General features: G+C 41.8%; 1 protein-coding gene across 4 annotated transcripts in view; it reads left to right on the plus strand.

The window, feature by feature from the left end:
• RALGAPB (Ral GTPase activating protein non-catalytic subunit beta) overlaps window positions 1-25,971 on the plus strand; it is a 64,942-nt gene that overhangs the window by 15,063 nt on the left and 23,908 nt on the right. Inside the window, exons 6-18 of one of the 4 annotated variants that reach the window (XM_082292691.1) lie at window positions 2,739-2,870; window positions 4,019-4,197; window positions 6,486-6,634; window positions 6,745-6,961; window positions 11,573-11,608; window positions 13,299-13,500; window positions 14,916-15,083; window positions 15,853-15,967; window positions 16,207-16,354; window positions 19,880-19,944; window positions 20,113-20,245; window positions 22,201-22,334; window positions 24,380-24,562. In XM_082292691.1, coding sequence (XP_082148817.1) covers window positions 2,739-2,870; window positions 4,019-4,197; window positions 6,486-6,634; window positions 6,745-6,961; window positions 11,573-11,608; window positions 13,299-13,500; window positions 14,916-15,083; window positions 15,853-15,967; window positions 16,207-16,354; window positions 19,880-19,944; window positions 20,113-20,245; window positions 22,201-22,334; window positions 24,380-24,562 — 1,861 coding nt within the window. The remainder of the gene's footprint in view (window positions 1-2,738; window positions 2,871-4,018; window positions 4,198-6,485; window positions 6,635-6,744; window positions 6,962-11,572; window positions 11,609-13,298; window positions 13,501-14,915; window positions 15,084-15,852; window positions 15,968-16,206; window positions 16,355-19,879; window positions 19,945-20,112; window positions 20,246-22,200; window positions 22,335-24,379; window positions 24,563-25,971) is intronic. The other 3 variants (XM_082292692.1, XM_082292693.1, XM_082292694.1) reach the window with 3 other exon arrangements.

A 25,971-nucleotide genomic window follows, 5' to 3' on the forward strand; every position in this document is an offset into this window, starting at 1 on the left:
TGAGAGTAAATGTTTCAAATTAAAACCATATGGAAAACTATATTTGGAAATCTGTACACAGACACAGTGTTAATTTGTGTCCTTGGCTATGACTTTTAGCAGGATGAAACTGGAGTCTTAATTGTGTTGCCATACCAATAGATACTACTTTTACCCCATCTAGGTTGCTTTAAGTATATCTTAACTATCTTGGATGTGTGGCTAAAAATGTATCTGTCTTCAATCAATCATTCTTGAAAATGTCCCATATATCACTAAAGATTTGGCCATGCTCTTTGAAAAACTGGTTTCTTGCAGTCATAGGGAGAACTGAAGCAGTGCACTGTGCTGCCAGGCAGTGGTGTGAGGCATGAGCATGCATGGGGTTGGCCCAGGCACTTTTGAGTCTTTCAGAGCCAGGTAATTCCACAGCAAAAACATAACATGGGGTCATGCCTGTGGGCACTAAATGTAGGTGGACACAGGGCTGGAGAGCATTTGCTACCTGGTGCAGATGTGTGTATTTCTGGTGTTAAGGAACCTTCCCAGTCTGACCATTCCCAAGAATCTCTGGCAGTCACTCTCCCACCAGCAGCAACTTTAAGAGCTGGGACTGAAGCCCCTTTGCAGCAGCAGCAGCTCCAGTGGGCCAAGGAGTGCCCTGCGTGAGTCCCTGCACTCCCCACTCTCACAGTCAGACCAGGTTTCCTCACCAGTTCGGCCCCAGCTTTCCCATGGGAGTCTCAGATGTCTTGTTCCATAAAGCCCTTTATTCCTGGCACAGTAACACAGAAAGAGCTTGAGCTGGTGCCTCCAAGGAGCAGCCCCAACAAAAGACTGGGCTTTATCCCCTCACAGTCCAAGCTCATGCAAGTCTCAGTTCTTCCTCCCTAGTCCTCAGCTCCTGCAGTGGCTGAGCACTTGGCTGGGCCACAGGTCCAGTGCCCTTCATTATGGACAATGTTGGCATTTCCCAGCCTCTTGCCCCAGGCTCCCTTCAGGGAGCTCACTCTGCAGCTGTCACTGCAGCTGCACCACCAGCTCCTGCACTGAATGGATTCTTCATCATCCTTGCATCTGGAGAGGGCCTCATGTCCTGAAGCTCTTTTGCTTTTTTATCCAGGCTGTTAATAGGCTGTAATTTCAGACACTTGTGTTAATTGGCTGCAGGTTACTTCCCAATGCTGGGAGAAGTGGAAGATGGAAATTCAGCCTGTTTGACTCTTGGTTTAGGAGTCAGCCATAGAGTACTTTTCTCCTCCTCTTCTCCTAGTTGTAATGACTTTATAAAACTATATTACTTTATAAATGAGCAAGGATGAAGTGGGACATTTCTTGACTATTACAAGTGTTCTAGTTTGAAAACAAACCAGTGGGAGATCACAAGTCATAATTATAATTTAATAGGAAAATTAAAATAAAAATAAATGCAATAGTACAAGAACACTGACAGAGTCAGGATACAACCTAACACCCTGTTAGTCAGGGTGGTGGTGGCAGTCCAGGTGAAGTGGTCCTGTTGAAGCGCTGATCCTGTAGAAGGGTCTGGTCTTCACCTGAAAGTCCAGTGGTAGCTCTTATCCTCTGGGAATCCAGTAGGTAAGGACTGCTTGTGCTGTTCCAAACCCCAGATTATATCCAGGTAGGAATGCTTGGTTCCTCCCCCTGGGCGGAGCATCTCACAGCGGGATGATGTAATTCTATGAGTCATGCGGTGAGTCCTTGATTGCCCATTAAACAGAGGTAGCTTCCAAAGGGAGTTATCAAGGATGAGTCATGGTAGGAGATAAGGGCACTGCCCCACCTGCTTTAAGATGTGAAGATGATAATAGAATGCATACTATTGGTTACATCTTACATTGTAATCTAGGTCGACGAGGAAGTTAACTTAGGGAAAGACAAACTTGATTTCTGGGAATGCTGGGATATTGAGAAGGTGCAATGCAGATCTCTTCTGTTCCTTTAGAGAACATCAAGATTATGTTGATCAGGCAAATTGAACTGTAATTTGGTGAGGCTGGGTATGAAGGAGGGGTCAGTTTAGACAGCAGGAGCTCAGTGAAGGTCACTGGTGACTCTTCAGGTAGTTACTGCTCTTCTAGGGAAAGATCTCCATTTCTCCAAGCATTGTCCTCATGGCGGTGGATCACTGGTTTGCTCTTTGCTGGTCTGTAGATCGCAGCCTCTGGCAGATGAAGTGCATCTGTTTTGGAGAACTCACTAAACTGGGTTGCAAGTCCTGTGCTGCTTGTAGGTCAACAGAGAGTGCTACTCAGGGTGCTGGGGTACAGTGTAGGTCATCAGTCACGAGCTGGAACTTAGAACTGCAACCTAATATGACTTGCTAGTTTCATTGAATGCTTGAGCTAAAGAGCTGTGAGGATAAGGGCTTAAATTCCTTCTTCTTTATTTATTTAAAGAATTTTTCCCCTATTCCTGTTCATGTAACATCCTGTCAGATGTGCACGATAATTGGTGACCCCTCTGGCTAAGAGATGGGAGAGCTGCTGAGGGGTCTTGTGCCTTGACAGCTCTTGGGCTTAACAGCTGGAGCTTTAGGCAGGCTCCAGGTGTGCACCATCCAAAGCTGTAAGAGGGCTGAGTGACTGTTTAAAATGGGGATCTCTAGGAAAACCCGGGATGTTGCATTGTTGCCTGTGGACTTGCCTGTGGGCTGCTGATACCTTTGGGGCTCAAATGCACTGTTAAATTTTGAGGAGTGTGAGCTGAAGAACAGGTCTGTCTGACTTGCTTTCTAGGTTGCTGCGTTTTACATATGGACCTTCATTTCCTCCGTTTAAAATTCCTGATGAAGATGCTGGTCTGATTCCTCTTGAAATGGATAATGAGTGCGTTGCACAAACGTGGTTTCGCTTTTTACATATGCTGAGGTATTATAATTACAGCCATCCATTGTTCCTGTTCTTGCATCAGATCTATACATCTGCATGACAAATGAAACATTTCTCTGGAGATTGCCAAGATTAAGCACCTAAACAGAATGAGAGACTTGTGCCAGTGCCCTGCAGCCACTCAGGGCAGGCCATGAGTGGTGTTCAACTTTGAACTCTGACTCTTTCAAAATGTAAACTGGTTCAGTTAATTAAAAACTGCTTTAGCTATTTCGCATTTTGAAAAACAAGAGGTCAATAGAATTTCGTTTCTCTGAAATAGCAAACAGGAAAAGCTGAACAATAGTTCTGGGAGATGCATATGACTTCCATTTATTCTCCAGGGTGTTAAATTTAACCTACAGTTTATTTTTAAAATGGGTGTTTATCTTTATATATTTATTTTTATGAAGAAGTCTATACAGTTAGTTCTAACATATGTGTTAATCTTTCTTAAATGTATAGCTGAACCAAATGCTGTGCTTTGTTTTAAAGATTTTTGGACATGGTATTATGTTAATGCTCTCAATAGCCAGACTATTAAACAATTAAAATTAAATAAAATGCTATTTAATAGTTAAAGCTAGATAAACATTAGACTGTTTAACTAACTGACTAAAAAAATCCCTCTTTTCTTCATTTGTAGTACTAATGTCACAAGTACTGTGCTCTTCAATTTTGGAGTTTTCAAATTTGCTGTTTCAGGATTGAGTCAGTCAGGAAAATTGCTCCAACTTTTACAATCCACTCCCCTTCTTGTCACTGTTTGACAATATTTAATTCATTGCTTATCTTTCAAGAATAACTTCAGTGATTTAAGGAACTCCTAACTGGGTTCAAAAGACCTTATAAGGAATTAATATTACCGCAATAATTAGTTTAGCAATTGTGTGCTCTGGTTTGATTTATTTTACTAGAGTTGTTCAGTATATTTGGGTAATGTTTGAAATGAAGACAGTTAAATACAGCCAACCCAGGAAGTGAAAATTGCCTTCCTGTGATGGAGTAACAGCTAAAACGTATTGATATTGGATACTGGTTTATGGTGTTATTTAAATGCCTTAAACTATTGCATCTTCAAATGTTTTTAAAATCTCAGCAGCTGTTCTTAAACTGACTAACATATATTTTGCTCTTTTTGTGTGCAGTAATCCTGTGGATTTGAGTAACCCAGCCATTATTAGCTCTACCCCCAAATTTCAGGAGCAGTTTCTGAATGTGAGTGGGATGACTCAAGAACTGAATCAGTACCCCTGCCTTAAACATCTGCCTCAAATATTCTTTCGTGCCATGCGTGGAATCAGCTGTTTAGTGGATGCATTCCTAGGTAATGTTTTAGTCTTACCCATGGATGGCTAGGAATATTAACTTAATCATTATTTTATTCTCTTGAAATCTGTGTTCGCCATGAATACAGCAATAACAATTTATCATTTGCAAGTATATCCTGGAACTGATGAGGAGGGGACCTCAGATCACTTTTTAAAAAATCTCTATATACAACAGTAACATTTGAATGCATGAAATTTTAGATGGCCTTAGTTTCAAATGCAAAACAAATAAATCAGAAATATAAAATAAAACCAGGGATCTCTTTCCCAAACAAGGGTTCTTTTCTCTTTCCATCAAGTCACCAATGCAAGTGCTATGCTTTAGCATGTTGTGAGCACTCACCACCATGTTTCTAATCTTTGTGGCAACTGCTGTGTGCCTGTTTTATAAGGTGTTGAATTTGCACTGTCATCTTCAGATCTTTGTGAGAGTTTCACTTAGTTTATGGTTAGTGGGTGATTATTACTACTGAGTAGAAAAGTCATGTTTCTTTGTGTCTGGTGGTAACTGAGTAGCTCCGGCTGGTCAGTTTTAAGTCACAGGATGGAGTACCTGAAATTTAAAGCATTATACTCAGTATGCTTCAGACTTACTGTAAGTTCTTCAGGAATACATGCTATTGTAAACTTGGAAGAGCTGCCTGTCTCCAGCTGCTTTTCTGCTTACACGTGTGCGAACAAATGTCATCTGCCATAAGTGTGAGCTGATGTGAGACTTCAGGAGACTCGAGCAGATGCATAAACAGTATTAGAAAAAACCTGCTAGTGGAATGAGACCATCAGCCTGGAGAAGAGCAGGCTCTAGGGACACAGAGGGCAGGGTTAGATTGGATATTGGGAAGAAATTCTTCCCTATGAGGGTGGTGAGGCTCTGGCACAGACTGCCCAGAGAAGCTGTGGCTGTCCCATCCCTGGAAGTGTCCAAGGCCAGGTTGGACAGGACTTGGAAGAATGTGGTCTAGTGGAAGGTGTCCCTGCCCATGGCAAGGGGTGGAATGGAGGGTCTTTAAGGTCCCTTTGAACCCAGTCTATTCTGTGGTTTTATGAATCAGATACTTCAGACTTAAAAAGATCTTGTAGCAAGATGAAGCACCCAGGGTGATAATAGCCCACCTGGAGTGCAGAGACAGAGACTACAATGCATTGGGGCACAGGAGAGTTTTCAGTGAAATTAAATTCATGCTGTAGGTATGGTTTGGGAAAGTGTGCTCAGGCAGACTTGAGAGCTGCAGAAACCCCTTCAGCAAAGGCTGATGGGAGAGCTCATTGTTTTCTGTCACAACTGCTAAAGCATTGGGCTTTATCTTGCTCTCCCTGGTACCTACATGATGTCTTTGGCAAAACAGTGCATCCTCTTTTCCAGCCAAATGTACCAAAACAATGGGTTTCGTAGTGCATACTCTGCCCGGGGTGTAACACTGATGGTTTAGCAGGAGCAAATTGTTCTACATTGTGTTATGAATAGTACTTAGGTACTTTAATTAACATGGTCAAAAAAAAATCTGTGTCAAATTCTCAAGCACATTGCAGTTCCCCACATCGTTTTTCAAATGGGGCACAAGGGTGTTGGTATTTATTAAAATGGGCAAATTGTCACTTCACGTTTTGCAGATGTTGAGTTGCTTCTGACTGGGAAGAGCTCTGTACATCATGAGTTTCACTGAAGCTGGATAAAAAGTGGTCTAATGTCCTGCTGCTGCCAGAAAAATTATAGCTTGCTCTGCTTTCTTACTCTATCTCATGTACTGCCTTAGTATTTGACTGTTCAGCAGCTGATTCAGCTCAAACTGAGCAGAAAGCTGTGTGGCAGATGTGTTTCATCTTAATTTAGTGAGCTAAGGTGGCTTTAAGGGCCAGACATCTTAGAGATGTCTCAGAAAAAGGTGTAGGAGTTATGATTGGGAAAGAAAGGCAAAGGCGAGAGGCATCTGAATTTTGGCAGAAGTGGGCTGTGAAATTCTTTGGCAAGTGAGCCTTGCTCCTTTCCCTCTGCCTGCTTCTAGACTGGTTCCTCCTATCTGTCATTTCCCACAGCCTTAAGGTGTGGGGTCCTTTGGTGTTTTTTAATCAATTGTTTATTTGATGTAATTACTGTTTTCATTTGGTTATGCATTTATTTCTGCTAATAGTAAAACAGGGAGAGGTGTTTTTCTTTCTACTGCTGTTTTGGGGAGCTGGGGGAAGCATGGCTTTTGACCAAAGGCTTCTATGCTTGCTAATGGCCTGCTATGTGTGAGCCCATGGAATTCTTGCTGAAAGCCTGCTTTATTCCTGGCCTTAACAGGCATTTCCCGACCCCGGTCGGACAGCGCACCACCCACGCCAGTGAACAGGCTGAGCATGCCCCAGAACACTGCTACCAACACCACTCCACCCCACAACCGGAGGCATCGGGCAGTGACTGTGAACAAAGCAACGATGAAAACCAGCACTGTAAGATTTCATACTCTGTATTTGAGTAGCTGACCCTTTGGATTGTTTCCTCAGTTAGAGGAAGTAATTTCCTTGATTGTAGGAGCTGATCTGTTCTTCTGTTCAAACAGGTAACTACTGCACATGCTTCAAAAGTGCAGCACCAACCCTCCTCTACTTCTCCACTCTCTAGCCCAAACCAGACAAGCTCTGAGCCTCGGCCACTTCCAGCTCCTCGCAGGCCAAAGGTTAACAGCATCTTGAACCTCTTTGGATCATGGTTATTTGATGCAGCATTTGTTCACTGTAAACTTCATAATGGAATAAACAGAGACAGCAGCATGACTGGTAAATATTACAAAAAATATATGTACTCTTTTTTTTCCTTGTTTTATTGAAATTTCCTACCTGCAAGATAAACACATGCGTAATCTAAAAATGTAAAATCTGAAGTGCTCTGTTGTAGGTAACCCCTTGAGCTGAGCCAGCATCTGCTATTATCTGAGCAGGTGTTTGGGGATTTCAAAGTTTAAAAAAACCCCAGTCTTTACTATTAAATACTCCCTTGCTCTAACAAGCATGGCACTTCCAATTATGATACTGGGGAAAATGCTATTAAGGGAAGGAAATCATATGGTAAGACTCCACTTCCTAATTTGAAATCTGCTTGAGTATCTATGATTAATAGCAGCTATTTATATCGACTCTTTAATATTTGAAAAATTGTCCTACATCACGCCACATAATGCACAAAGTGGTACTTCTCCTTGGTTTTGGAGAGTGGTGTATTTTGAATGTCTGCTTAACTTTTCCAAGAGATCTATCAGCCAATCTGTCAGTAACTCACTGGCCTAAGAAAAATAGGGGAAAGACATTTGTTGTAGCAAGTTGGATGTATAGTGGGACTTGACAGCAGCAGTTAAGCTGGTGGTCCTCCTTGTTTATTGTGTCAAATTCCTGTGTGAAAGCTTAGGATTTGGGATCTTCTAAAGGTATTTTTAGGTATGTAGCACATGACTTTTGAAAGTGTTCGTGTGGATTTCTGTGGTAGGAGTTTGGAATCTCTCTGTAAAAGGCCTGTGACTCCTGACTAGGGATACAGCTGGGCTTAGGAAGGAGTAAGGCATCCTTTGAGGGTGTGTTCAGTTGCATATGCATTTAATGTATTACTACATTTAGTACTTTTCAGATTGATTAGATCATTTAAGTTTTGACATAACCTGTTTCTTGAGCAATTTTAACGAAGTGCTGAACCTCTAAAGGAAGGATGTCAGCTGAGATGGTGCTTATGCAATAGTGTCAGCTGTAAACAGAGGTGTTGTGATGCTGGCAGAAGTACACAGTCATCCAAAATCAAAAGGTTTAACTTTCTTGAAGGGGTTCCAGGGCCTTCTATTCATGTATGCAATGTCTTAAATCACCTAACAGCAATCAGAAAATTGTTGTGTTACTAGCCTTGCAGAGGGATTTACTGGCTTTCTGAAAACTAGACAGCTGTTTGGAATTGAGTTAATTCTGTTCCTCCTCTGTGCTCTTCTGAGCTGTCCATAGCGAGACCAGTCTTTGCACATCACACAATCTGCTGTGTATTAGCAGCAGTGGTTCTGAGACAATGATGTTGGTGGACTCCCAGGAACCTGGCTGGGTCACGTCCTGCTTTTTTTAGCCATTTGGAAGACAGAATTAACTTAAAGAAATTTGGGTGTTGGTACTGCTGTGTAAGGTCACTGGTCACTGCAGTGCCATGGTGGGCTGGCTGAAGGAGGGAGAACTGAGGACGGACCCCTACTGCTGAGCCACTGTAGAGAGGCCCTAAACTCTGATTGCCTGATCTATCCTTTTGCTCAGCCTCTGCTTAAGGTGGCAAAATAAGCAAGACATGTAAAGGGCCAGCCCCCTGGAGTTTCTGCTGACTTGAAGCATCAGTGTCTTTTGAATGAGCTTTAAGTCCAAATTGAAAGTTTTTATTCTGGGAATCTGACCTGTGATGCCTGATGCCTCCAAATCTTTTCCTCCTCGAACAGCATAAGGCAGGAAGTGCTATGCTGGTTGATGAGGTGGGCCAGGAGGGTTCTGTATTAGGGCCCCCCGTCACAGAAGTGAGGCCCATCAATACCAATCAGATCTGCACATTGTGCCCATCCACCTACTCCTGTTGCCCAGTGTAGATGTGGCTTGAAGGAGGAGGGCCAGCAGAGAAGGGACAGCTAGCTGCCACAGTCCCTACCCTTAGGAAAGATGTCCAAAGTAAATCTGATGCTTTACAGCTGCAGTTTGGCTGTTCCTGTATGTCATGGTCCATCTGCTATCCTTTGTAGCCATGACACTTCAGCTGCTAGCTGGAGTATTCTTACCATGTTTGACTCTGCTGTCGATAATCTTAGCATTAGCTTCAAGAAGCACTATTGTTTTTATGGGTGCTTTAAATGTTTTGATTGGGAAGTGTCTGCACTTAAAATCAGCTTTGCCATGTAGTCATGTCTTCCACTGGCCCACACACACAATATTTCTTTAGGTCTGGAACTGCAGCTGTGTAAGATCGTAGCGGCTTAAACCCATCTAATGTTTGCTTTATTTCAATGCCGTTCAGTTAAGAATTCCTTCTCTTTTGGCTGTCTGATACAGCTTCTTTGTTTCTCTGCTGTCTGGAGGACTGAGGACCACTTTGCAAAAGTATTACAACTTGCTCCTTGGTCCTGTAGAGACCCCTGTGCCCTGGGACACCTCTGGAATGCTGCATTTTCTAGTGTGTGTTCCTGTCGCGTGGCACAGCCTCAGTGAGAATTCCTATGCTGTGATTACCAAAGAGAGATTCATGAGCCCAGTGCAGGTGACCTGTGGATGAGACATGGTCTCAGGCTCTAGTTCAGAATTTAGTTTGATTCTTTTAAACAGATCCTGCTGACACACATGGCCAAGCACATTGTCCTTCTCCCATCTTACAGGGCACCTTTTTGATGAGCTCTAGGAAATAAAGAGCACTGATTGAGGCTGATGTGAATGAGTACCCCTCTACCCTTCCTTTCTTCCTTGTCCCAGGATCTCACGTTTTACCTCTGGAACTCTTTAACCTCCAGAAAGGAAGTAATGAAAAATGATGGGTGGAAAAAATGTCCAGCTTTTTGTAGGTCTTGAGATGAAAAACTGTCTAAATGGGTAGAAGGGTAACTGAATTTGCTCTACTTGACCCTGCTTTGCTGGGGAGGGCTGACTATCTCCAGAGGACCCTTCAGCCTCAACTCTCCTGGTTCTGTTAGTTTAACTGCTGCCTCATGGTTTTTCAATTTTCTGTCATTGCATGGGTGAACTTCTTGTACCAACCCTTGACTGGAAAACTGTAGGTGTTCCACATTTGTGGTTGTTCTGGTTTTGTCTGTCCTACAGTTGGCTGCTGGTGATGGTTATCACCTGGAAAGCAGTTGTCCAGTTTGCTCTTTGAGCCCTGTCCTTCAGGGTAGTCCTGTGTCATTGTTTAGATTCTGAAGCAGAGCAATGATCATGCCATCATTGGCATGATGCTTTTGGGCCTTGAGTGTCCTTATCAGGTTTTAGTTTCTTCACCCAGACTTTGATGGTGAAGCTTTGGGGTGGGCAGCTGATAAACATCACTGTGTTGTGGTGAGAGAGTAAAAATGGCCTGTTGGAATATGCATAGGTGGTTTGAAAGCAGCTGGATCCTGCTGGCGTAGTCGTTAAAATTAGATGGGTGTGTGGTATTTATGTAGCTATTATGATAGTGTAGGATAAATAGATCCCTATGATAGATAACACCTTCATAAGAATTTGGCTACGGAGCCTGTATGAGGTTAACCCAAGAATGACAGTTTGGGTGTGTGTGTGTCTGTGCCAGGGCAGGTTCAGTGGCAGGATGTGTTTCAGACAAGCTTGGCTCTACTACTACTACCTACTACATTCTACTGCTACCTACTGTCCTCAGCCTTTGAGAATGGGGAGAGGTTCACCAGTACCTTGTGCCAGCATTTCTGCAACTGAATCTTCCAGTCTGATGGACTCATTCTCAATCCTTGTACCTAAAGGATGCCAGCTCTGCAGTTTATAGAAGCTGAAGGAGTCACCTCAGGGACTTGCTGGTATCGCCCAGGGGCTGTTGGCAGTGGGTGAGCCTTGGGGTATGTCATTACCCTCACCTCTTCTGGCCCTACTGTCATTAATGTCCCATAGAATGTTACTGAGGCTCTAGGAGCGAATTCTAAGCAGCCTTGACTGGGGACATTGTGAGTGCTGCTGAGGGGCTTGGTTACAGGTCTGACCCTGCCTGTTCAAAGAACTAGCTTTCCCCAGGTGGTGGGTAGTACCTGTCTGCTGGAGTTCTAACTCTCTTCTTTCTCTGGATGTTGTTTGAGATGTTTAATGTTTCTGGGAGTGTTCTACCTTTTGTTTCTGCTTTGGAAGATTGTTAATGGAGCTGGTGGTCAGGGGCGGCATGCTCAGATAATCTGCTTGTTAGCAACTTGGCTTAGGGAAATGGGAGCTGTAATACTGTTGGGGACTCCTGGTTTGGAAGCAGGAGTACTGCTGTGAGGAGATTGCAGGTAAGTAACTTTCCCCCTGCAGGATGTACCTCAATTCAGAGGAGCCTTAGGATGGCCTGGTGTATGTTCCATGTGCACTGGGACATGGGGACAGGTCTGTGAGCTGACAAGGGTTAATACATTCTGTTAAAGAACTGATACATGTTGATATGAACAGCTCTAAATCTTAGTTGTATTTTGTAACTTTTTGTTCATTGTTTTGCATGGTACTTCCAAAACCATAATTTTGGACCTGTATGCCAATTTCCTATGTGTTTAACAAGCTTGCTGTATCATAAAGCTTTTAATCAATTTTTTAAAAAGCTAAAAGCTTCTTAACTTATATTACAATTTCACCATCTTAAAAGTATTTTATAACTACTGCTGTCCTTTGATTTGTTTCCATTTTATTTCTATTATCTTGCAGCATCTTTTATCCAAATTCTTCTTTCTTATAAATCTTGTAAGTAGGAACCAGTAGCTTTTCCTTAATTGCGGTCATGCTTTTCTTTTTTCATAACCCCATATTTTATTTGTAAACTCATTCTCATTGTCTCTTGTAGCTTTTGCACTTTTACTTGAAAAAGACAAGTAATTTCTTTTGTGTGTGTTTTTGAATGGGGAGGATTGTTGGCAAAAGCAATTAATCTGCCTGAATCAGTCCCATCTTTTCTGTACTTTAGTCTGTGATCATGTCATAAATTTCAGGACTTTGCACTAACCATGTTTTTTTTACTTAAAGCTTATTTTACAGACCTAGTGTTTGATTTGTATGCTTTGTGCATGTAGTGTTTTTTTCCAACTACAGTATATTGCTGGATAGCTTATTTAGGATAAAAAATGGCTCATGGGAAGATGCATAAAGATTTGTACTTATTTGCTACTTAACGTCAATGAAAATTTGTAAGGTAAATGTAGGTTAAATGATAAATTTGAGGACAAAAAATTAGGAGTAGGCACTTGTCATTAAGACATTTCCTTTAAAACAAAACAAAAAAGCACTCTATCTGTAAATTATCAGGTATTCCAACTGCTTGAGTGTTAATATGCCTTTGTTTGCAAGGCTGACTGTGAACCTGTTGTTCTCCAGTGTCCCTGAGCTGAGAGAGAAGAAGTTCTCTTTTGCTGGTAGAAACACATAGGTGTGATTCTGTCAGGAGCACACATTGTCTGCACTAACAGGAGCATACTCTTTATGATGTTAGTAATCCTAGAGTGAAGCTGTCCAAGGAAGAGAAAAAAAAAATGGAAAAAAAATCACATTGAGTGCAGTATCTATTTTGTTTTGGTAACTATCCTGGAAGAAAGGATGGAGCCAACAGAGTGAGTGGTCTCGTATCTACACAATGCTGGTGTGTGAAAGGGAGACAAGAAATCTCTCTAGAAAGACATGGATTGGAGTGGTGTGGACTGGCAGAACTGGTCTGCAGGGAGAGAGCACAGAGCTGGGCAGAACCAGGTCAGGTCACAGTGGGCTCCAAGAGGGTTGTAGAGCTGTTGTAGGATAGGGAGCGGGAGACAGCCAGCCCACAGTAGCTGCAGTCTAGAGGCTCTATTATTAATTGGCAGTTTCAGTGATCATGTGAGGAGAGAGGGACCAAATTAGGAGAATGGGATTCCACAACCTTCTTTCTCATACGAGGCCTTAAATTTTTTTGATTATTTTTTTAATAAATGTGTTTGTACAACAAAACTGGATCAGCCACTTGGTGTTCAGGGCAGCATGAGATGAGTTGGCCAGCTGGAAGTAAAGCACTTCCTTGGAGGTCAATAGTAATGGCACCACTGAAATTTTTTTTGTTTTTTAGGGGAGCAAGGGAAGGTGGCATTTCATTTTTGTGGGGAGAAGAACTAGGTGAGGGAGATCCTTGCCCTTCAGAGAGGATAGGAAGCTAGTATTGGATGTAAGTGCACTCTTCCCAGCAAGTTTGGGACAGTCTCTAGGATATGAAGGTCAGTTGTTGTCATCCTTATGAAGAAAACAAATTAGGTACACCCACAAATACTTCCTAAACAGAGGCACTGGCTCAAATACAGTGAGCTAATAGCTTCATGTTAACTACTAAATTGGACTTGATCTTTGTGTCCAGGATCCCATGAGCCTATTCTGTACATTAACACGCACACTGAAGCGCTGTTTTTTCTCTTCCCAGCTATAGCGACCCAGGCTAGTGTGGAGTTCCGCCGGAAAGGATCCCAAATGTCCACAGACACTATGGCTTCCAACCCCATGTTCGATGCAAGTGAATTCCCAGACAACTATGAAGCGGGAAGGGCAGAGGCGTGTGGGACACTGTGTAGGATATTTTGTAGCAAGAAGACTGGGGAGGAAATATTACCAGCTTACCTATCCCGGTACTAACCTATCTTCCAGTTGCTTTATTGGTGTAACTTTATGATGCAGACTAATTCCCAGTGAATAGCATTCAGTCGCTGTCTGAATCCTGTGTTGCTGGTTTAAAAGCGCCTAGCTGGCCCTTCAGAGGCTGGAGGTGGGATTCCTGGCTAAGGCCAGCACTGTTTTCCTCTCACGTTTTCATGATGCTGCTTTCCACTGGGTTTTCTTCAAGTTCCAGTTAAAGGGGAGTACCTTAAGTGCCTTCAGCTGGGAGGAACATTTTCTTTGACACTTTCTTGCCTCCTGTATTATTATTTTTGTTTAGTTTGTCACTGAGTACTGTTCAGGTGGAAAAAATACATGTGCAGGCATAAGACTTTGTACATTTTATTGGACCACAAAGGTTCTGGTCAAATACCACATCATCGGGTTTGGTTTTTTGTAGTTGCTTTTTTTTTTTCACTCTCTGAGTATTGAAATGCAGTAATATCCCATTATTTAAAACAGTTGTGTTTCTGAACACAACTACCTCTGTGTTCAGTATTATTTCTGAGAAAATGAGGCGGTTTTGCCTGTCATAGTATACCTTTTTCACAGATTTTTGTTATGTAAAACAACAAATGCTAGTGGCAGAGAATTTTAAATCATGATTCTGTCAAACTGTTCAGGTACATTTGTCTCAGATGGCATCAAAGCTTCCCAGAAGACTGAACAATTTTATTTCTTGGATGTTGTAGTATTTTTTGTATAGATAGATCATATTTCTCTTGGCCAGTCAGTGAGATTCCTCTGTGTCTGCAATACTTTTGAAACAACTGAGAGGGCATACATGTTCTCTATCAAGAATCTGCAAAAGAAACTAACTGCTCTAGGATGATGGGCAGCTGGGTTTCTGTCATTGCTTTTTCATTTGAAGTGGTTATGATGGTTATGTTTGGTCTCATTTTCCAAATTGCTGATCAGTGTGTCTTGTCCTGATATTCTGTCCATTGTCCTGTCCACTGCCTCCCCCGAGATTTCACAGTATTTTTTCTCATGCTGAGGAGTTAAAATCAAGGTCTTGCTCCCACCCTTAGATGGGAAGGGTGTAGTGGAGAGCAGGTGATTCAAGCACTGTTAGTAACCAGCTGGTTGTGCTTGCTCAGCTCCCAGTCTGGGTGTTGCAACAAGTCAAAGATTTCAGTAAAACTGTGCTGCACTGGTTTTTCATATGAAATACCTGTCATTTGTGAGGGTTTATTAAGCTGGTCAGGTGTGCTTGCCTGTGCTCAAGTAATGTAGGGGAAGACTCATATCAACATTTCCTAGCTCTGATTTTGAAACTTACTCTATTTTATATAGACAAGATCAAATAGTGGCTGCACATTCTTTTTCATATGGGATTCTGATGCTTTTTATGTGCAAATAATTTAATCTTATCTTTCTTTGTCAGATTTTACATGCTTTTAATTCAGGGTTTGCAGATAGCAGATTTCGTTTGCCACCCGGTTCTTGCCAGTGTTATTCTAAACTCCCCTCCTCTGTTCTGCTGTGACCTGAAAGGCATTGATGTTGTGGTTCCCTACTTCATTTCGGCTCTGGAAACTATTTTACCTGACAGGTAAATTGCAATATCCATATAAACATCATCAGAGATGTTGGGAGGTGTTTGTCTTCTGTCATTCCTGAGTAGTCTCACCAGAGGAATTCTGTGATGTGGGGTCCACAGTGTGTGTATATTTGATGGTGATAATAGCAACACTGTGTAAGCTCAAATTTTCAGTTTTATTTAATGCAGTTTTCTTCAAAGCAGTGATAGTGCTTATTTTAAATGAAGTGTGAGTTGTTAGCTGCATATTCATTGATGCAAAGCAGTGCCTTTAAGAATAGGAAAATATATTGAAATATATCAAAAATATATTGAAAGCCTATTGATTTTAAAGTAAACTTTCACAAGATATTAGTTAGTGGCTGTTGTTGCAGTGTATTCAATAAATAAGTAATCCCATACATCATTAAATGGAAAAATTGATAATTTAGACTGATTAAATTGGAGTAGGTTCTTATCAGAGCTTTATAGATTTCTGGATGTTTTGCTAAGTTAGGCACTTAATAGTACTCTCTGCATGCCTTCTTCAGTGTATGTGTTATGTCTTGGTACTGTGTTTCATTTTGATGTTAGGCATTTAGACATAAAGCATTATTTATCTCCTGGGCTTAAATCTGAGCCACTGCTTCTTCCAATGTAGCTCTTAGAAAGAAACAGCTACATTGCATACTGCAAATTACTTAAGACTATTGGGTGGGTGAATATTTAATTTTAACTTAGTTACATTCAGCTCCAGATTCTTGTGAAAAGTTGATTAACTGTCTGATGCTTTGACTTGCAGAGAACTCTCAAAGTTTAAAATCTATGTAAACCCCACAGAGCTAAGAAGAGCTTCCATTAACATCTTGCTATCTCTGTTGCCTCTCCCTCATCATTTTGGAACAATAAAGTCTGAGGTAGTACATTTATCACTATGTTTTGCATTTCCATTTTTCTTTTCCCTGGGAGTGGGGTTTGGATGGGTTGTGGGTTGTATTGGGTGTTTTCTTTAGTGCTGGCACTCTTCCAGTGAACCTGGAACAGTACAACCATATTACAAGGTGTCGGTAGCAGTGTGTGCTGTCAATGTTGACTTTTGAGACCCTACTGATGTGATCTTTAATTGATACTGAAATAAGTGTATTTTTTTCTTCAGGTTGTCCTGGAAGGGAAATTCAGCAATGATGACAGCTCAACGTATGATAAGCCAGTAACATTCCTGTCCTTGAAGCTGAGGCTTGTGAATATCCTTATAGGAGCTTTGCAAACGGAAACTGATCCCAACAATACTCAAATGATACTAGGTTATTTCAGCTTTTTTATTTATTAACTGTATTATAGAAGTGTCTCAATTAATCTGTCCTGGGATAATGTGGGTTGTTAGTGATGTGTTGCTTTGCAAGAAGAAGGTTTAAATTCCTGGCAGGTTGTCATATATGTAACCTCCCTCATACTATGAAAACATCTTAAAAAGTCTCACATTTTTGTTAATCTTCCTCCTTTTATGTGGAGTAGTACTTGAAAAGTAGAGGCAAAAGTAAAGCACATTCTAGCACAGAGAATCAGTCTTAACTAGAAATGGAAGTAGGTAAAAATGTCATGATTTTGGGAAGGATTCCTGACTAAAGGATTTCAGAGAAAACCTTAGGGTTTGGCACGGTTAAGCCTAAGAAACATATTGAAATACTGGTGACTGGTGGTCCAGCATTGGCAAAATACAGATGGCATTTGTTTAGCAGTGTGTAAATCCTCAGACAAAACCCAAAGGTTTTCGAATAGAGTTTGGAGCTGCACTATGCACAGTTTGGAAAACTGTTCTTTGAGGTAATGAGTGGATTAACATTATGCTGAATACTCAGAAAGGAAGCAGAAGATGAAAACTTGGATAGTGCATGATCTGAAAAGTCAAGTATGTTTTCAGATAAGTAAAAATGTATGTGCCTATTATGCTCCCTTGTCCCCCCTTATTCTTCTCTCTTTAGAAGTGCTTTTTTCAACATAATGGTGTTCTTGCCCTTACCACTTTCCTTTTGTATGTTTAAAAAGGCCACAGTCTTGTGGTGTGTGAGAGGTGTCTGCCTTTTTCTGGGAGGCAGAGAGTTTATCTGGTTAACAGAGGAGGGCAAGAAAATGATGTGTAGTTGTCCTGGTTTGGGACAAATTTAGAGGAACGTCCGAAGTGAACGTCCTCTGATAGCAGGTTACAGCCACCCCTCCCCCACCAGTTTCAGGAGGAAATTCCTCGGAGTAAAAGTGAAAAAGGAAAAAACTATTTATTTAACAAGTAAAGTGCATGCAGGCATGGGGAAAAAAAAAAGAATAATGCTAAATAGTAAAGCCTCTTGCTGTGGAGAGAACCTGGGTAGATTTCAGAATCCTTTTTGGGTGTGGCTTTCTCCTCTCCAGAGCTGGGGTTCGGTGGGGACCCCCTCGGGGCTGAGGTGTAGGGCCTCCCAGTACGTTCTGGTGTTGCTGAACAGTCCAGAAGAGAAGAAGAAGAAGAAGAAGCCAAAGTCCCAGGGAAAAACTCTCTTGCCTCAGCTATCAGACTAGCATCAAAGCAAAGGAGTTTAACTCTCCATCTCTGTCCTGAGAAAAGGAGCCAAGATCTGGGAAAAGCAGGAAGGTGCTTTCTTCTGCTCTGTAGCAGCCAGGAACGCAGGGGAGTGTGTATCTGTGTCCTTAAGCACAAAACCACTTGGTTTTTTTTTTTCCCTTTCTCTCAGACCCAGCTTAAAGACACAGAAGGGCACAGGATTCATGTCTGGCCTAGGGCAGATGATGGGGGATACAGTATCATACAGTCACCCCAGGACAGTAGTTAAGGGAAGGGAAGCAAATCCAAGTCTGCAAAGGCTTTTGGAAGGTTACCTTGCAATAGTTTAAGTAGTTCCTTTTCTTGCAGAAGACTAGAGGGGAATAATTTGAAAGAATAATTTGCACCCAGTGCTGGAGAATGGATGAAGATATCTGTGGTTTCCAAGTGAGACCCTCAGAGCATTGGTGCACAGACAATTGTCCTACCTCCAGCACTGTGTCTGGTACCGCAGGGTGATGCTCTGTTAAATCCCACCCGTGTGGTCCCATGCCCCTCCACACCGAGTTGGTCTGCAGCCAGCTGGGTGGGTGCTCTGCCTTGAATGGCTTTTCTGCTGGGAAGTATTACTCCCATGCTAGTCCCTGCCTGTTCACCTGCCCTGTATTCCTCCTCTTAAGCTCCTGTTTCCTTATGTGACGTTATCTCCTGCTGGCTGTAGCTGGATGGGATTCATGAATCTCCAGCTTAGCCAGAAATTCTCACATGTGCCACCAGCTTCTCAACAAAACCAGGGTTTGTTTCCATCTGCCAATAAATGTTTGGCAGAGAGTGGCGCATTTCATAGAATCATGGAGTGGTTTGGGTTGGAAGGGACCTTAAAGCTCATGTCATTCCACCCTGCTATTCCACCATGCATTCGACCCCCGTTCCCTGGATGGAGACATCTTCCACTATCCCAGGTTGCTTCAAGGCCTGTCCAGCATGGGCTTGGACCCTTCCAGGGATGGAGCAGCCACAGCTTCTCTGGGCAACCTGTGCCAGGGCCTTCCCACCCTCACAGGGAAGAATTTCTTCCCACCATCCCACCTCACCTTGCCCTCTCTGTGTGAAAACATTCCCCCTTGTCCTATTGTTTCCCTTCGTAGAGTAAGTTGTGTTTTCCTAAATGTTCACTGATGGATGAGACAGGGGAAGGAGGCAGAAAATTAAAACTGATGTCACCAAATGCGTCAGTGTCAGCCAGTTTCAGGTCCATGTCCTTATTGCTTCTTCCTTCATCATTTGGGGGTGATGCTGCCAAGCAGGTACAGGCTGTTCACCCTAGTTTAGCTAAGACACATCAGCAATTTTGATTTAAATGAGTTGAATCTTTCCTGAGGTTGAAGAGAGAACTCTGTCCTGGCTAGTTTGGATGCAGTGGGGTTGGTGATGCCTGCAGTTAAGAGTTTCAGCTTTTTAAATACAATATTTTGGGCACTGATGGAAATTAGAGCATGGAAAGTGAGAGGCTGGGGAGAACTTTCAGGCAGAGAGAATTTCAGTGTATCCCACTTCAGATTATGAGCTGGTCTTCTGATATCCTTAAATGTAACCTGAGTTTTTAAATGAGCACAATCTGGTGTGAGACAAGGAAACACTCCAGCCCTTCTGTGAAGTCAAAATCCTTCCAAACTGAGGAATTTGACAGACCTATCACAGAACAGTTGGGACTGGAGGAGACCTCTGCAGATTATCCAGTCCAACTCCCTGTCAAGGCAGAGGCACCAGGAGCAGGTGATGCAGGAACCTGTCCAGGTGGGTTTTGAATGTCCTCAGAGAAGGAGAGTCCCTGACCTCCCTGGGCAGCCTGTTCCAGTGCTCTGCCACCCTCCATGGAAAGAAGTTTTTCCTCGTGTTGAGGTGGAACTTCTTCTATTTTAGTTTGTGCATTACTTGTTGTCCTGTTGCTGGATACCACTAAACAGTCTGGCACCATCTTCTGGACATCCACCCTTGAGATACTGATATGTAATGAGATCTCCTCTCAGTCTTTTCTAGACTATGCTCAAAGCATTTTTAACATAGCTGAAAGCATTCTGTTCAAAGCATTTTTAACATAGCTGAAAGCATTCTCTGTCTCAACTTTCATCTGCTTCAAATGGCTAAGCCTGAAGCAAGTCCTGTGTTTTAATAAGAGCTTTTATAAAACAGGATTGCAAGTCTCTATGTTAGACCTTCTGTGCTGCTTGGTAATTTTTAGTAGTGAATTCTACTGTAGTCCATAGTTACCTTCTTCTATCTGATTCTGCAGGTGCAATGTTAAATATTGTTCAGGATTCAGCGCTGCTAGAAGCCATTGGCTGTCAGATGGAAACGGTGAGTATTTTTTGTTTATGAAGTTATTTCTTCAGAAAGAATGCATTCCTCGCTTTATCTGCTACGGAAAGGGGCTCAGGTAGCACCTTGAGGTTTGGTCCTTTGTATCTGAGAGCATGGGGAACTCAGAAATTGTCTCATCTCTCGAAACTGCCTTTCACTTTGCAGAATGGTGGTGAAAACAACCTCTTCAAGAGCCACAGTCGTACTAACAGTGGCATTAGCACTGCAAGCGGTGGCAGCACAGAGCCCACGACACCTGACAGTGAGCGGCCAGCACAGGCCCTCCTGAGGGATTATGGTAAGGAAAGCTCTTTGGAAAGCTGTCATGGTATGCCAGGTTGATGTTTTCTGGGTTTTTCTGTTCTAGTTCTGGCTAAAACATTAATGTGCCCAGGTGTTTGAAGCCAGGGGGGATAGTCCAGCTGTGTGCTGCAAGTCTGCACTTACATGTGCCCTTCCAGTGGTTGTCTTAACCCTTCTAAAGGACTCTTAACATTTTCAAAATCAGAATGTAAAAGTTTACGAAAAAGGTGTTTGCAGACTTTACTTTAACTTATGTTTTCAAGACACTTAGTTTCTGCCAACAGGAATGGGATATATGTACACCAAGTGTAAATTAATTGCTTCATTCGTTTGATAGCATTCCAAATGCTCTCCTGACCTCTGCAGCACCTTTTCTTAAACCACATTTAAAGAACATTTCAGGGACTCTGGCTTTTATAGAGCAAGTAAGCAGAATGCTTGTGATATGTCTTTGTTATAACAATAGAATTTAGTAATTAACTTTAGTTTTCTGTGTCTTATACTGTCCGTTTTTGACTCTGTAGTAAAATCCATGTTCTAAATCTGTGTGTGGTAATCTGGCTGACTGTCACAATCCTGCAATTTCATTTGCTCCTGTGGTCTTCAGTTTAACTGATGTTGGCCAATTAAATGTGAGAACAAATCACCTTTATTATATTGCAGCCAAGACTGACAATTCTGTCATCACCAACAAAAAATGTTTGGTGGTGGTTTTTTATCTAGTTCTGTAAATAGCAAGAGGAGGGAGATTATCAGGAAAGGCTTCAGTATATTCTAGGGATTCATATAAACATGTTGGTGCTTTCCCTACAGGATTTGCTTGTTTGAAGTTATCAAAGTGCTAGTTTTCTGCACACCATTTAAATTGTGTGTTTATTTTATGTGGGTTTTCATTGACAAGTGCTTGTAAAAATATTCATTTGTAAGATTTAAAAAGTCTTCTAAATATTTGAATTACTGAGTCTTCATACCATGACGTAACTTGAAATATATTTTTGTAGTATATTCATTTTATTGGATTTTTTAAAATTTCCTGTGCACAGAAGGTAAGATTGTAAGGAGCTTATGAAAAGGATTTACATTTCAACTGGATGCTTCAAACAAGAGAAAATTGAAAACAAGATGGTCTATTGTTACTGTTTAGCCATAGTAGGTTCTTGAATCTTTTCCTGGTGTGACATTGGACTTAGTTCTTGAGTGTTAAATAAGGTAATTTAAATTTTGGGAAGGATATGCCTTATTTGTCATAGTTCTCATGTCTCTTTATAACTAGTCATTGAGCAGTTTTTTATTTCTGACATTAATTTGCATACTTCAATTTTAAGAAATACAGATAATATTTATGTTTCCTAGTATTTTGAAGTAAGAGCAACTTATACTTAAAACATTTTCTGTTTTTAATTTGGAATTAAAGGTTCAAGGAAATGAAAGGTTAAAAGTAATTGTTTCTTTCTCTAGCACTGATTCTTTCATTATCTACATCTGTTAATCTAGTGCAGCTTTTGATAAACATTAGGTATGGAAAGAATGGTTTACTTCTGACACAGGTATCTGAAATTACATGTGCTCCTTAGTTCCAAAATACAACTACTAATGTTTCATATACATTACCAATGCCTGTATTTGTCAGAGACTAAAAGACATGACATGACAGACAATTTAAGTACAGTAGCGAAACCTGAAGCTGGTTGTTCTGCTGCTGGGATTATTCAAAATGTCTTTTAAAAAAATTAAATTGAGCTAGCTAGTCTGAATGGATTTGTATAATGCCTGGAGAGTACGTGAGGGAGTTAGCCTGTGCAAAAGTCACCAACCCAGTTTTGAGATGGTTAGGGTTTATTTTATGTCTGTATTGTGGCTGCTTTGCCTTGTGCCTCTGCTTTGCTTATTGTCACTAATGCTTAGTTATTTTCCCTCCCTGTGGTGTGTGGTTTTGGGGTTATATCCTAGCTCTTCATACAGATACAGCTGCTGGATTACTGATCCGCAGCATCCACCTGGTAACCCAAAGGCTCAACTCCCAGTGGAGGCAGGACATGAGTATCTCTCTGGCTGCCCTGGAGCTGCTCTCTGGACTGGCAAAGGTGAGACATGCAGCGTGGCGTGCTCTGGCCCCTTCTCACAGGGTGGTTGTAGTCCTGCCTGGGTGAAAGTCATGCCACAAAACATATTTCTGTGACTGAGTTTGTCAGCAACTCTTCTGTTTGGAAATGAAAAAGAAACAGCGCTGCTGTTGTAGGTAATCTTCTCCCGGTGTAAACGCACTGTGGCTCAAAGGATGCACGGCCTGAAAATGCCTTTTGGCTGAAACTTCTGTTGTACCACTTTTCCCCTTCTTCTCATCCTGGAAATAGTTTTTAGAGCTTGACAAAACATAGTGTATCGCTAATAAGAAGTGTTGCCTTCTTCAGAGCTTTATCTGCACGCAGTTCCTTCATTCAACACAAATAACAACTAAAGCTACTAGGTGAGGGAGACGAGTTGTTGAGATGCAAAGTGCCCCTTTCTGCCTGAGAGCTCTTGTGCCCAGGCTGGACTTCATGGCCTTGATAAGCAAAAGTCCGGTGTACTTAGAGCAGCCACGATAACCTGGTGTGACAATTCAGCATTTCTCATCATAATCCCTCAAGAACTCAACAGATGTCTTTCAATGTATGTCTCAGGCAGTTTTTAGAGCACAAAGTCAGCACTGAACCATATTGGACTGGGTGTTCATTCACTATTGCAGTAGCATGAACTGATGAATGTATTTGAAAGTGTTCTGAAATGAATTAATGTGTATTATTAGGTCCTATAGAGCACCATACAGAACCAGGGGTTCCTGCAGCTTGTGTGGTTAAACCTGGGTTTTCTTGGTTTGGTTTGGGTTTTTTTTCTTGCAGGGTTATGGGAATGTGGAAATACATTATCTTTTGAAATGTATCCCCAGGTTAATATTAAATATTGTAGTCTTTGTATAATTCTCATGCAACTGAAGTAATTCTTGCCCTGGAATATCTTTCCCCTTTAAAACAAAGTGGGGAAAAGAGAGATCACTTCTTCCTGCAGAACTGCAGTGGGGACCTGTTCTGCTTGTGTCTTTGGAGGTGACAGGTCCCAAAGCCTTTCTCAGGTAGGGGCTGCCCTGTCTTGTGTCTGTTCAGCATCCAGGTTATCAGTGGGACTTGGAAAAGTCAAAAGTCTTGTTTCCTGCTGGTTCACAAACCTGCCTTTCATAAGCTCACCTTTAGGGGACTCTGCTGTAGATCTTGGGCTTCTGAAGGATGTTCTACCTAAATCCTGGGGCTCTGAATTGTCACTGCCATTTGTGGAGTACAGCTGCCAGGCTTCAGTGCTGGCACCAGCAAGCCCATCCACCTTCCTGCTTGGATAAGGGTACACCTGAATAAGCAAAGCTTTACAGAGCATGGTCAGATGCTACAGAGTAGAAAAATCCATCTGTTCCTATGCTGAGTCACAGGCTGTGAATAAGAGAGAAGAGAAATTCAGTTCTTTAGCCCTACAGTGCAGATCCTCATGGCACATTGTGCTGTTTCCTGACCTTCTGGTCTGGAGCCTCGCTTTCTGCAGCCCTGAGCTGGGAGAGGAGCAGAGAGGAGTGTTTGCAGTGAGTTTTGGGGAAGAGGTTATGGGGTTTTTGTCATTGTGCTTGTCGGAGGATGGCTTTTTTGTTCCTTTTTCCAGTGGTGAAAGTTACTGTGATGAGAATATGTCTAGGGGAAAGGTACTTGAGCAGAATGAAGCTGAATGTGGAAGGGAAACTTGGCAGTGAGTGAGTTCTTGGAGATACAGAATGGGTTGCTAGAGCTGAAGAGTCATTTGTGGAAAATAAGTTTCAATACTGGAAATTCAGCTTACATTTGGTTTCTTATCAAGCCACGCTGGTACCATTCCTGATCTTGGAAACCAAGCCATGCAATGTGGTCACACCTCAGTGCAGCATTTCTTTACTTTTAGTTTCAATATCCATCACTGTTAAATACCTGCAATTTTAACCTGTAATCAAAAAAGAGCTCAACTGTTTATTCCTATTTCTTAAAACTGCATTTAAAAATGTTTTCAAGAACTGTTTTTTCTCTGAAAGATTTCTGTGGAGGAATTCTCACCCTGTCGCCCTTGTGTGGTGCAGGTGAAGGTGGTGGTCGATCCCTCGGATCGGAAGCGCGCGATCAGCTCCGTGTGCAGCTACATCGTGTACCAGTGCAGCCGCCCGGCCCCGCTGCACTCCCGGGACCTGCACTCCATGATCGTGGCAGCTTTCCAGTGCCTCTGTGTCTGGCTCACGGAGCACCCCGACATGCTCGATGAGAAGGTCAGAGTCTCCAGTGGATAGATTTTGAGTGCTGCATCTGAAATGCCTTTTGCGCCCAACCTCAATAATTTAAAATAGTGTGGTTTGCTTAACTTTCTTAGGAATTCCAAAACAGTTTCTGTGCAAAATACTTCTGAACTTTAATTCCTGATCTTTATTCACCAATACAGTTTTTGGCTTTAAAATTACCTTTATAGTTATAGGAATGTCTCAATCTTTCTTCTTGCTTTGTGAAACTGGAAAAAGAGAGAAGAACAGAAATCTGAAAAAAAACCAGAAAAGAAACATAGAAATGAATGGGGTAACCCATAGCTGCAGGTAGCCATGACTCTCCTTGTATCTCAGCTCTTACCTGACTAAAGCATTTTCTAGGCTTAATAGAATTCCTTTGATGCTTTGATTCTTTGATAATCAGAGTTTGTTTCACCAAGAAACCAATTTTCTAGCAACTGAGCAAAGCATAGCTCAATGGAAGGTGGAATTTGCTTGGGAAGCTTGAGAAGAGCAGGAAATGAGAGGCATGTTTTCAATTGCCTTCTGCCTTGCTGCTTAAGAAAAAATGAAAAAATTTGGATGCACATTTTCATTATTGGTCTCCTTTCAGAGCCAAGTTAGTGATTTTTCTGTGGTTTTATAGATAATAGATATGTATGTATTGTGTAATATTTTGTTATCTTTTTAGATAGAACATGTTTATATTTTGTTTATTTTGTAATGTACAAAAGTATGTATATTTAAAAAAAAAAAGATTGAAAACCCACAAGCAGAACTTTAAAGATGCTTTCTGAATGTGCTTTGGAGTACTGGCGTGGCAGTAGGTGACTACGATAGGATGGTGGCACAGGTTGTGGTTCATAATGCTGTATTCCATTTCTTTATGGTCTTTTTTATTTCAATTACCACTATAAGGAGATAGTGCTACATACTGTGTGCACTATGTACTGGAGACTGAGTAGCTCCTTCCTGAGTCATGATAGTCAGATGAGAACCTTTCCCTGCATTTGCAATTATTAAAAATGCAGCTTTCCAGGTGCCTCCTCTTACATTTGCTTTGAATTTCACCTGCTGTATTGCTACTCTGTAAACTCTTGCTGCAGTTCTTCGTGGCCAGTCTTTGCAGCTCAATACTGGTTAATTTTGATCTGTTAGAAAACTTTGATTTTTCTCTTCACCTTTTATTCTATATCAACGATGAATATAAGGAAAGACAAAGGCCAAGACATAGAACCTTGTCAGGTTTCTGGTGGTACAGCCTGACCACTCGTGTTCAGTTTTAATCAGTTATTTGTTCAGGAGAAGTCTTCCTTTGTTATTCTGTAGCTCAGGCCATGAGAGTTGAACCTTTGTTGTAGCAATCCAAATATTTTCAGCAGGTGATTTTGTTCTGCACAGCACTTTTGTGTCACAGC

This window comes from Coloeus monedula (assembly GCF_965178545.1).
Source record: "Coloeus monedula genome assembly, chromosome: 17".
Lineage (NCBI taxonomy): Eukaryota > Metazoa > Chordata > Aves > Passeriformes > Corvidae > Coloeus > Coloeus monedula.